The 12,583-nt window shown below is 48.2% G+C and overlaps 1 protein-coding gene across 1 annotated transcript in view; it reads left to right on the top strand.

Moving 5' to 3' along the window:
* LOC126949770 (coiled-coil domain-containing protein 136) overlaps nt 1–9,766 on the top strand; it is a 113,503-nt gene extending 103,737 nt beyond the window's left edge. The window contains exons 15-21 of the mRNA XM_050782552.1: nt 1,294–1,488; nt 1,988–2,215; nt 3,651–4,163; nt 4,560–4,781; nt 6,487–6,768; nt 7,491–7,811; nt 9,662–9,766. Of these exons, the coding sequence (XP_050638509.1) occupies nt 1,294–1,488; nt 1,988–2,215; nt 3,651–4,163; nt 4,560–4,781; nt 6,487–6,768; nt 7,491–7,811; nt 9,662–9,763 (1,863 nt within the window). The 3' untranslated portion in view covers nt 9,764–9,766. The remainder of the gene's footprint in view (nt 1–1,293; nt 1,489–1,987; nt 2,216–3,650; nt 4,164–4,559; nt 4,782–6,486; nt 6,769–7,490; nt 7,812–9,661) is intronic.
* Nucleotides 9,767–12,583: the final 2,817 nt, after the last annotated feature.

Raw genomic sequence — 12,583 nt, 5'->3', positions numbered from 1 at the left:
CCTGTCTCAGCCTCCCAAGTAGCTGGGACTACAGGCACATGCCACCGCGCCTGGCTAATTTTTGTATTTTTAGTTGAGACGAGGTTTCACCATGTTGGTCAGGCTGGTCTCGAACTCCTGACCTCAGGTAATCCACCTGCCTCGGCCTCCCAAGCTTCGATTACAGGCATGAGCTGCCATGCCCTGCCAGTAATTAAATTGTTGAAGGTTGAATTGTGCCCTCTTTAAATGGAAGAGAATTCTACTCTTATCTCATTTCCTTTTAGTAGTAAATCCTGATAGTGATAAACAAGGGCTTATTCATTTTTTTTCTTTTCCATAGTGTATAAAATGCAAGCCGTTATCATTTATCCTGTTGAGCCCTTTCAGCTCCTGATTACTGATGGGAAATGGAAAGGTGTTGAAGCATGTTGGAGAAAAGGCCCAAGAGTCTCTAAAGATGGTGGAGCTGGTCACATTCTGCCAGAAAACTCAGTAGTTCCTGTCCCTGGGGAAAGGCCTTCAGGAGACAGAGGACTGGGAAGGTTATTTGGGCTACCTCAACAGTCTCTTTGCCTTTCTATATCCAGGCTCACGTTTCCTCCTTTTTCCACTTCTACTCAATTTAGGAGCCCAGGGGATCCGTGACTTGCTCGTCACCTCTTCCCCTAATGGGAAAAACGATGGGAAAGGAGAAGCATGCTGGCAGACAGCACCTGTTTTTTTCTCTAGCCATAAAACAGCATTGAGATCTGTCTGATACTGGAAGATTTGGGTTTTTGGAAATGGGATGATTTAGACTTCTCAATCCAAATTCAGCAATAGCGCATACTTTCTAAAGATATAAAGAGAGAATTAGGAAAGCAAAAATGGGAAAAATTAGGGTGAAATTAGGTCCTTATTGGTAAGGAGTGTAATTGCATTCAAAAACAACTGGGGTTAATGAGAATAACAGGAGCTAAGAGTTCCCAGCAGAGTGGGAATATGGTGTATACACCAAAGGAAAGGGCCAGAGAAGAGGAAAGGGACATCGATAGCATTCGCCATCAAACTGCCCCCAGAAAGGAATGGTAGAAGTTTAGAGCAAGGCCAGCCACCAGTCTAGAGCAACCTGCTCTGAAAGAGCAGCCTGTGGGGGATCCCCAATCGGTATCTAAACAGCCAGGGTGCATTGTGGCTTGGGGTGACCAGTCCAAAGTGACTGCACAGGGAGAGAATCACAAGAGGCAGGAGAGCGCAGAAGTGCTCTGTTAGCCACCCAGGAAGCTTACCTTACAGAGTAACCACCCCCTCCGCACCCGCCCCCACCCACAGTGTGACACACTGCTGTCCAGACTGACAGAATTGCAGGAAAAGTACAAGGCCAGCCAGAAGGAGATGGGGCAGCTGCAGATGGAGCAGTGTGAGCTCCTGGAGGACCAGAGGAGGATGCAGGAGGAGCAGGGCCAGCTGCAGGAAGAGCTGCACAGGCTCACACTGCCACTGCCCAAGAGTGGCCTCTTACTCAAGGTAACTCCGCCAGAGGCAGCTGCTAACTGTGGGGAAGCTGCTCTGAGAAGCTTCCCTGTGTGACTAGGGAAAAATAGAAGGGTGGAGGTTGAACTTTTTCTTCTTCTTACCAACGACTCCTTACTTTCTCACCACTCTCCCCAAACCAAAAAGCTCCATAGAGCCAATTAGAGTTTTTCTTATAAGGGCTTTAAATCTTAAAATACCTTTTATACTCTGGAATCTGTGCAGCAGTTTATATTTAGATATTTAGTCCATCTGGAGAAAATGCACCTGAAACCACTTTGTAAACGACAAAATATATCCCAACGTAAGAAACCATTGCTACTTTTAGCTGGTCTCCATAGAAAGACTCCCCCTGTCCCCAGATGGGCTCTGTGAAGCCAGCCCTGAGATTCTTCAGGGAATTGTTCACAGCAGGGATGAGGCACCAAGGAGGCATCGGACTTTCTGTGTAACCACCACAATCCCTTGCCTCCTTCCTTCTACTCCGCCTCAGAGTCAGGAGCTACTCACCAAGTTAGAAGACCTGTGTGAGCTGCAGCTGCTCTACCAAGGCATGCAGGAGGAACAGAAGAAGCTGATACAGAACCAGGACTGTGTATTAAAAGAACAATTAGAGATCCACGAAGAGCTGCGACGTTTCAAAGAGTCTCATTTCCAGGAAGTGCTGGAGAATCCCGATGATTCCAAATTGGCTAAGTCCTCAAAATATAATCGAAACAAGGTAACCATAGCAAGAGGTAGGGAGACAGTTCTCCTGAGCACAGCAGCATGACAGGGAGAGTGGGCACCGCTGAAGGGTCAGAGTTGGGAAGGCCTGTTTGGCCAGGGGTAAGGATAAGGCTAAAGCCCTGCCCTTCACCACCTGTGACCTCTTTCAGGCTCCATTAAGAGGTGGCTTTTAGATACAGCCTGAGGACCTCACCTAGATGCCATTATCCTTTATCATATTGATATTCACAGTGCCCAGTTGAAGCACTGTGAGCACTCAGGGCAGAGCTGGGATGACCCAAAGTCTGTCATCGGATCATTTGACTCATTCCTAGTAAGATGTATAGTATCAGTTTGGTGTTTGTTTGGATTCCTTTGGACTGACTCTAAACATGTCATCTTTTTCTTGAGTGGAAAAGTACGGTTCTCAGTTATCAAAATCGTTCACCTTTGGTGTTATCTATGAGGCAAATTTGGGCCCTTTCATTTCCAAGAGAAGAATTCCTAGCACATGGGGTTCTTAGTACTGACCACACTATCTTCATTGGAACTTTGGTGGCAATAACAGAGCAAGGTCACAGGGGTTAGACCAGAAAATCGATGCCTCTCAAGTACCAGCAAGGGGTCATACCGATGAGGTGACACAGGTGGAGATCACCGTACAATTCTATTCAGGGTTGGGGGCTAAAGTTGTTCTGAGGTCTCAGCGTGGGTGAGGAGGGGCAGGTAGACAGTTTCGGTTTAGGCCGAATCTATTCATTCAGATCTTATTCTGAACAAGGAGAACCAGGGAGTAGCAGAAGTCAACACTGTGAGGCTGGATCATATTCCAGGGGCAGCAGATGTCCAGGCTGCAGGCCTGGGTAACACAGCTGGGAACCAGGTATAAAATATTTCCTTAACTGATCAGATCTCATCCTGGACATCAGCGCCAAGAAGCCAGGCCCAGAGAGCCTGGGAAACATGCCCAGAGGCCAGATTCAGAATTGGGGCAGGAGATACAGGAACTAATAGTGAGACTTTGATTCCAGTTCTTCATATTGCCGCGTTCAAGGCCGGGCTGATTTTACAACTAGGGGTGGGCAGGGAGACTGAGCCTGAAGGTCAGGATAACAGGTATACCTGACTGAGAAGAGGGTGTGATGGGGAGCCAAGGTGTTCTGGAAACCCACTTGGGACTGCTCCAAGGAGACAGGGATGTACCAAAGTGCAGAAACCAGCTGAAATGGGAGCCGGGAAATTATGGAGTATCTGCCCTGGGGATATTTTCAGAAACTGATACATGCCAGTTACCTGTAGTTTAAGTCAGAGACATAAGCCGGGGTGAGGTGGAAATGTAGGCATGCCATTCTCTAAGGTGTGCTCTCAGACATCTGTACCAGGAAAGGTGCAGCTGGAAGGACTGAAGTGTCACAATAATGATAATGTCTCCCCACCCCTGCCCCCAGCAATCCAAGCTGCTCATGGAGCAGATGCAGGCCCTGCAGGTGCTGTATGAGGCCAGTCAGGCAGAGCAGGAGCTCTTGCAGCAAGAGCAAGGGAGGCTCCTAGAGGAGCGGAAGAGACTGCAGGCAGACTTGCAGCTCTGCCTGGAAGAAATGCAGCTGCTTCAAGTCCAGTCCCCTTCTATAAAAATGAGCCTTGAGTCCTACGGGAAGAGCTATGGTAGCATGGCCCCCAGCAATGAGAACTGCCGTAAGACTTATGATACCACTGTGGATGACAATGAGAGCTATAACAAGAGTTACGCCAGCACCCAGACCAGCAGCGAGAGCTTTCTCAAGAGCTATGACAGCAGCACCAGTGCCAGTGAGGCCTATGGAAAGAGTTACTGCACTACTAGCGACAGCAGCATTACCTATAAGAAGAGTTACGGTAGCACCAGTAGCTCTGACACCTGCCAGAAGAGTTTTGTCAGCAGCTGCACTGACGAGGAACCTGCTGAGCCTGAAGACTTGGAGGTAACGGTTGCCAGGTGACAGGTCAGGCAGGGGACGATGGACTCTTGTCTTTTTAAGAGATGCATCACCAGGGGAAGGGACAAGAAGTGTGGGAATGGGGTCAGAGCTGACCTGGGGAACTACTGAAAGTAAGAGAAGCCTTCTACCCATGGCAGCCTGGTCTCCCACTCAGCCCTCTTGTAGAGAGATGCCCCCGTCTGGACAGAGGCCCATAAGATTCAGTCCATTTCCTCACCACAGCCATGGTGCTCTTTAATGGGGGTAAATATAGTATTCCCCCGCGGGCAGCTCTGGATCCTGGTGGCCATTGTTTGGTATCCAGGGAAGGGCCTAGCAGAGTGGGGCGGAGCTTAGGTGCTCCTCAGGGTGCTATTGTTGCTCCCCCACCCTCTGCAGCACTTTGAGGAAATGGTTGCGAAGGTGCTGATCAAGCTGCAGGCGGTGCAGGCCATGTACCAGATAAGCCAGGAGGAACACAGCCAGCTGCAAGAGCAGATGGAAAAGTTACTGGCCAAGCAGAAAGACCTGAAGGAAGAGCTGGATGCCTGTGAAAGGGAGTTCAAGGAGTGCATGGAATGCCTTGAAAAGCCTGTGGCCCCCCAGAACGACAAGAATGAGGTAACCATTGTCAGGGAGGCAGGGTTTCCTCTGGCAGCCCCTGGAGCCAGAGGGGTCATGGCCACTTCAGAGAGGCCAAAGAGAGAGGGACAAAGCAGGGACAGCATGCACCTCAGAGGCTGGGCAGTCTGCTGCATCCCTGATGACATTCCCAAGTGCCCGAGGAGCTGGGGTTTACTGGTCATCAGGATTCCACGCATCAAATGATTTCTTTTTCTCTCTTTGCCACTTCTGTTCTCTCTTTTGCTTTGTGTTCTAGACCACTTCTGTAGAACTGTATTTTTGCATTTGCCAATCTTCTTTCATCACTTTGCGTGCATTTGCCTTGTCTCCTGGTGCACCAACTGGGAGCACCAACTAGATTGTAAGCAGCTCAAGGACAGGGACATGTCTCCTTTTGAATCTCTCACAATGCCAAGAAGAGTGCTCTGCACCCCCTAGGAATGGGACAGAAGTCTTGTGTCTGGCCAGGGGTTCACAGTCCAATGGGGGTCTCTTTGTATACACACGGGAGAGATTCAGAGAGCAGCGAACACATGGGTCCAGATTGGTTAGTATTGGTACCTACTGAGGGGATGGTCATGTTCTGCCATCAGCCAAGGAAGACAAAACCCGAGATCAGGGAGCAGAATGTGACTTGCCTCTGTTTCCAGGGTGAGGTGCAGGAGCCCAGTACACACTTCAGGAGTGTACAACACAGTTCTTTAAGTAATTGTTCCTGTTAGAGAGATGGGTTGGATGAAGTAGGAGTTCCCATAAAAAGAATTCTAGGCCAGGTGCGGTGGCTCGCCCCTGTAATCCCAGCACTTTGGGAGGCCAAGGTGGGTGGATCACCTGAGGTCAGGAGTTCGAGACCAGCTTGGCCAACATGGAGAAACCCCATCTCTACTAAAAATACACAAAATTAGCTGGACATGGTGGCGCATGCCTGTAATGCCAGGTACTCAGGAGGCTGAGGCAGGAGAACCGCTTGAACCCAGGAGGCGGAGTTTGCAGTGAGCCAAGACCACACCATTGCACTCCAGCCTGGGCAACAAGAGCAAAACTCCATCTCAAAAAAAAGAATTCTATCTAATAAATCCCCGAGGTTCAGAATTGATAGCAGCCCTGTTGTTATTCCCCAGTCACAGTAGAAAACACCATTTAAATCGTTTTGACCTTCTTTTTTTTTTTTTTTTTTTTTTTTTTGAGACAGAGTCTCACTCTGTTGCCAGGCTGGAGTTCAGTGGCACGATCTCAGCTCACTGCAACCTCCACCTCCTGGGTTCAAGCGATTCTCCTGTCTCAGCCTCCCAAGTTTCTGGGACTACAGGTGCGCTCCACTAAGCCCAGCGAATGTTTGTATTTTTAGTAGACATGGGATTTCACCTTGTTGGCCAGGCTGGTCTCAAACTCCTGACCGCAAGTGATCCGCCCACCTCAGCCTCCCAAAGTGCTGGGATTACACTGGATGGCAAGTGAGCCACCACGCCCTGCCATTTTTTTCATCTTATTAGATGTACGTCATCAGGTGCCTCAAGTTAGGAGAAGCTATTTGTAAAACTATTTGAGAGGCTCATTTTTCACAGTTGAATATTTTCTCTTCCTATGGGCTTTAGCAGGGAGATTTCTGAGACCCCCAAGCAGGGCTGAGGTTGGTTGCATGATCAGCCAACTGGTTGCGTAACCAGCCAACTCTGGGTAACTGGCCCTTCACTACCAACAGATCAAAGAACTGCAGACCAAGCTGCGAGAGCTGCAGCTGCAATACCAGGCTAGCATGGATGAGCAGGGGCGGCTTCTGGTAGTGCAGGAGCAGCTGGAGGGGCAGCTGCAGTGCTGCCAGGAGGAGCTCCGCCAGCTCAGGGAGAAGAGGCCCTCTGTTGTCAAAGAAGCCCGGGGGAAGAATGCTAATAAGAACATGAACAAGAACGCCAATGGGGTTAAAATGAAAAAGGTGATCAAGCCGCGCTCGGATACTTCTGAGAGTGACTTTGAGACCAGAAAGGTGAGTAGTAACCTTGGTAGCCAGATAAGCAGAAAGGAGGAGGAGATCCTGGGAAGAAGCATTGTCTCCACCACCCTTTCAACCAGGCAAGGGATTTGTAGAGAAGCTTCTGGGATCTCTGAAGTGTCTACAGTGGCTCCCGTCTTAATGGAAAGTGGGTGCTCCCTTTTCCTGTGAAGCTATGGGGAGAGTGGAACACAGACAACTCAGACAACTCACATTGAACACAGACAACTCACATTGGGAGGTACAGCCCTAAAGGACCACAGCCCCTAGGCTGGACAACTCCTTCAGTTCACCCAACCCCATTTGCTGGGGCCCCTGTTCTTCCTGGGTTACATGCCCAAGAGAAGGACCAAATAGATGAAGAGGGAGGAATTTGTTCAAAGTAGTTGTGTACTAATAAGTGAAAGAGGATTGGGTAAAAGAAGAGTCACTGCAGGGGTGGGAAGCAACAATTTAGGTGCACACCCAAGACTCTTTAGTTCTGGCAGCTGTTTGAAATGGCTTATTGGCCAACAGACATAGTGGTCCTGAGAGGTGAGTTGTGATGCCCTCTACATATGCTCAGAGGATTGGCTCACAGTCCCGGAGCACCGGGCTGCACCCTTGCACTCTGACATGCTGGAAGTCATGTTTCCTGGAGCTAGTACAGCATTGTCATGAGAGTAGGAGCTTCACAGGTAACGCAGCCCTCATCCTGCCCTACTCCCACCCCACAGAGTCTGGAGGTGGTGCTGTACTACAAAGCCAGCCAGAGGAAATTAGATGGACTAGCAAAAGAGGAGGAAAAGAAAGAGGAGATGAAAGAGGAAAAAAAGGAGGAAGTGAAAGAGGAAGCAAAGGAGCAGTGTGGGGATGAGCTAGTTGCTGAGCCAGCAGATCCTGGGGAAGCTAAATCCACAGAAGATCAGGAGGAAAATGAAGAGGACAAAGAGCAAGAGGAGAAGGAAGAAGACAGTGAAGAGGAGGAAGATGACATTGACTCTTCCCTTGAAAGTCCCAAAGAAAACAACCCCCTCAGACTTTCCGAGAGTAAAAAGGTAACCAGAGCCAAAGGCTAGATCAAGTGGGAAGTGGGATCTTGGGCTCAGGTACCTCAGAGTTAATGGGTGGCCCTGCCAAGGATGGATATCTCCAGGAGTGGAGGCCTCGCACTGTAAGGCACGGCCTTCGGGGAGGTGGAGATGCAGAAGTGGGAGGCGAGAGCAGTCTGTCTGCAGGAAATCACGGGCTCAGCCCCATTTGCTGTGGAACCACCTCACAATGACCACCTTTTCTGGGAACCAACGTGGGGTCCCTGGAGTCCTTTCATTTACATAGTATCCTTTGTTACCTTCCTTATGTGGGGAGCGTTCCCTCATCCCTCTTTCGGCACTGCAGGAAGGACATTGACAGTGTGAAGTCTACTTCAGGCCATTTTTGTCAGCCTGGGCAAGTCACTCAGTCCGGTTTTCCTATGGTGCCCTGTTAGGTTTAACCTTTGTTGTCGCTGTTAGGGGTGTGTCAGGGGATAATCTCTTCTTTGTAGGCTTGTGTCGCCCCCTGGATTCTGTGTATCACAGGACATGAAGGTGGGGCCTGGGAGTGATCAAGAGTGATAGTGAAAATATTTCACGTCTGTACAGTAGGAGCATAGACTAGTCCAAGGAGACCATCCCTAGCCCTACAGTTGCTAGATCACTGAGAGGTTGGGGTGGAGGTATCCTGGGATATATATGCTAGAATGCCAGGGGTAACTTACCAACAATATAGAAGTACTTCCATATTTTATTAACTGGTACATCTCTGCAGGTATGTAGCAACTGAATTCTTGCCCTGGGCTTAACTCAGGGCCAGAGTCTCTACAGAGTTAGAGTATTTCCTGTGTAAGTCCTCAGCTTACATTACAGGTTCTTTCTGTTCTAAACAGAGGTAAAGAAAAAAGCCTCTTGTCCAGTCAACTCTGAGGATATCTGGAATTTCCGGCAATTGGGTCTTCAGCACTGGCTAAGGATCCAGTGTGCAGTGCTCTGCTTACCTTGTGCCAGGGGACCATTACCTAAGATGTGAAAAGTCGGAGCCACTGCAGCCCCTCCCACTATCATGTTTCCTTGAGCTCATCATATTCCACCATGTGCTGGTTCAGAGCCTCACAGATGTCTTTACCTTCGGTGCCACATTTCTAAAGCTAGACCTGACTTTTCTACTTCAAATACATTCTATGTTTCTATATATGGAGAGATCCCTTTGCCCCGTGGGTCCTGCGTCTTTTGCAGGCAGCTCTAGGGCATGCGTATTACCACTTTGCAAAAGCAGTTTCTCTCCGGAAGACTGTTGCAGTGAAAGAACTAGCCCTTCTCCCTTGTCAGTTTGTTTTGGTGCATGTTGTTTTACAATGATATCATTAGATTCCTAGGCGATCAAAGGGACAAGAGCCCAAAATACTAAGAAACTTGATGGAAAGCAGGCTAGAACAAAGGGACAGGTGGCCTGGTAGAAGACTGGCTCTTCCTAGAGCAACCTAGGAAAAGTATCTGCCCTACTCCACTAAGGAAGCCGTTTACTTTCTGCAGCGTCACAAGAAAGGTCTAGGTGCAGATACGTCCTGCTTGACAAGATATGAGAGGTATATGATGAGACAGAAAGAAAACTGGACTCACCGCCTGACTTGGACCTAGCTGCTGCTTAACCCATTCAATTTTGCAATTCCTGCAGACTGCCGGTGGAAAGAACCAAGGCCCAGGCAGCAGAAAAGACGTGCAACTGCTCTAGCTTACCTGTTTTTTAACCTCTTGATTCCTTTCTCTTTTCCCTTTGTTTTCTCATCTTCATTATCTGTTGGATCCATGTGTTTATGTCTCACATCTCCTGGTCTCTCCTCGTGCTTCTTTCTCATTTTGGTGTGTTGCAGTCATCCCCTACCCCCGATCCCCCCATCTTCTCCTTGCCTCTTGTAGGCCTGGTGGTCATCTCGGCTTTGCTCTGGTGCTGGTGGGCTGAGACGTCGTCCTAATGCAGGTACTGGTATTGCTTCCTCTCCTTCTGAGGGATAGAGGGAGGGTGCAGGTTGCCCTGGCCTCTCCTCTTTCCCTTTTCTCCCAGCTGCTTGCTTCTTGCTCGTACTATTTTACAACAGGTGATGCTCAGGTCTGAGTTTTAGTTCTGACTTTTCCTTGGGCTACTGCAAAGCCTGTGACATCTCTGAGCATGTCTTTGTAATGCATAGGAGGTTGGAATGCTTGCCAGAGACATGGTTTGAGTTTCAATCCTTGGCTGGGAAAAACTTGGCTAAGCCCAGCTCGGTTGCTACTGTCAAAGCTGCCTCACTACTTCTTTTTCCCCGCTCATCCTCTGTGTGATGGCTAGCCTGACCACTTCTGATGAGCTGATGTTTGTCTGCAAGGCTGGCCTGGACTCTCTTTGTCTTTAACTCCAGAGTCAAGTTCTCACTACTGTTGCTACCCAGGATGGCAAAATAAGGAATCCCTCTTCCGTTGGGGGAGAGAGGAGGTCTGAAGAGCTCTGATCCTCATGATCATCCCAGGGGCATTGGTAGGAGGGCAACCTAAGTTGGTCCGTCAAGCTTGGTGAAATGGAACTGAACCCTTACTGTATTCTGCTCTTTCTACTGAACAGTTCTCTGCTTCTGGACTTCCAGTCTCCAGAAAAGTCAGAACAGAATGCCGGGAAATTTTATTAGTTCTCTGTTTATCTCTTTTGTGGGTCAGATTCCATGTAATTGGCTTCCCAAGCTAGGTTTTCTGGAGAGAATGTGGTATTAGTGAAAAGTTTCTACTAGCCAGAGATCTGTGTTCTCAGGAAATTAAGACTGATTTATTCTGGCCACTTTCCAGTCAGCTCCCACACATGTAATCTAGGCTGTCAACAGGATACCAAATTCAGGAGGCAGAATGTGGTCTTATGGCCTAAGGTGGAAGACTGGGGTTCCACCTGCCTTCTGGAACCCATAAGGTATTCTCTCTAGTCCTGTGTTGCTTCTTTCTCATGCTCTCCCTGCCTCCCCCTCTACTCCCCTCTCTTCTCACATTCCTGTGAACAGAATGTAGCTTAATGCACAGGGTGGCAGCTGGAGCATTTGTTGGTGGCACTTCTCTCCATTTCCTTTTCTGTCCTTCCTCCTGCTCCCTCCCCAGCTTTCCTATTACTCATCTTCAAGCCTTCACCTTTCTTCTTGACTTTAGGTATTCCCTTTACTCCCTGGTCCACAATTGCTTTAGTGATGGAGCCCCTCTCTATGACTCTTTCTCCCCTGTGCCCCCCACCCCAGAAGTCTTAAGGCACTACAGGTGAGACCCAAAGCATTCAGCCACAGCCTTCCACCACCTCAGACTCAGCCTGGCCCAATCAAGGGGAGAGGAAGAACTGCTGGTGAAGGATTCTACTGGTGGGGCCTGTTATCCCCAGAGCTCTGGGAGGCCCCAACATGCAACTGTGCAGCCAGGACCTGAGGGAGCCCAGTGTGTAGAAAGCATGAGAACTCAGTTGAGTCTGCCTCTACTGACAGCCGTTGTCCCAGGGAGCAAAATGCACGCTCTGAGCTCTAGCTTCTTCAAATGTAAACAAAGGATGATCAAACCTCTGCCCTCCTCACAGGTTTTTGTCAGGACCGGATGGATTAAAATAGATGAAAGTATTCTATAAATTATAAAATACCCCATCATTAATAAAAAGAGCACACACTTACAAAATGCAGTCTATGTGTTAGGCACTGTTCTAATCACTTAGGTATATTAACTGATTTAAGCCTTGCAACAACCCTGTGAAGAAGCTACTCCTATTATTACTTTATATATGATTAAACTAAGGCATAGAGAAGTTAAGTAAAACAGCCAGGAAGCTGCGAATCAGATTAAAAGGACTCAATATTAGCAACAGATAAGATTCCAATCTTGCTTCCCCTTATCATCTCTTCTCATTTTGAGCAGTTTCTCTTCATTGGTCCCAAGGAGGAAGACACCATACTTCTGTTTAGGCAACCTCAGATCACATTAGCTCTTTAGGTAACTAATATATTATTAATTTATTTCATGTGTTGTTTATAAGCCCCTCTGCAGATTGTGTATGCTAAACGTCCTTTCCCCATTCTGTACCTGCATTTGATTTTGAGGCTTCAAAGGCAGAATTTTCCATTCTTCCCTATTATAGTTCATTGTTCTTACCTTATAAGGTTCTGTGTGTATGTGTTTTTAATCTTGACCCTGTGGTTTTAAAATACTTGCTTCCTCTGCCACCTTCACATCGTCTACAGGGGTGGCAAGCCCACCTTCCCTATCTTCATCTACAGAGGACAGAGTGAGGACAGAGCCTCTAGAGTGTCGTCTCGTGGGGTTCTTTTATTCAGCTCATTGGTCACTTACCTGTCATTCAACATACTGTACTGTCATCCTACCCTTATTTCTGCATATTATCTGCAAAGATCATAGAAAATCCTGTCAAACAACTCAACATCCAAAAACATGATTCCTGTGATTTGTCACTTAGCTCACCTAGTTTAAAAGGAGAGTTTGACACAACTTACCCCTTTGGGACACCCACACTGGCCCTTTCCCCATCCCATGCAGAAACTTGCCTTTGCCCAGTGTGAGGTGCACCAGTCACATTTAAGGATTTCAGCTCCTCCCTCCTTTAAGAACACCAGACTAACATTCTTAGCAATGCACTTTAGGATAGAAGCATCTGAGCATGTCAATTTTTTTTCTAGCTAGCTCCCTTCTTAGTTTTTGTTTTTGGTTTTAGAGACAGGGTCTCACTCTGTCACCAAGGCTACAGTGCAGTGACATGATCATGGCTCACTGTAACTTTGAACTCCGGG

Source organism: Macaca thibetana, chromosome 3, assembly GCF_024542745.1.
Source record: "Macaca thibetana thibetana isolate TM-01 chromosome 3, ASM2454274v1, whole genome shotgun sequence".
Lineage (NCBI taxonomy): Eukaryota > Metazoa > Chordata > Mammalia > Primates > Cercopithecidae > Macaca > Macaca thibetana.
The sequence above is the reverse complement of the archived record's forward strand: the minus strand, read 5'-3'. Positions and strand labels throughout refer to the sequence as shown.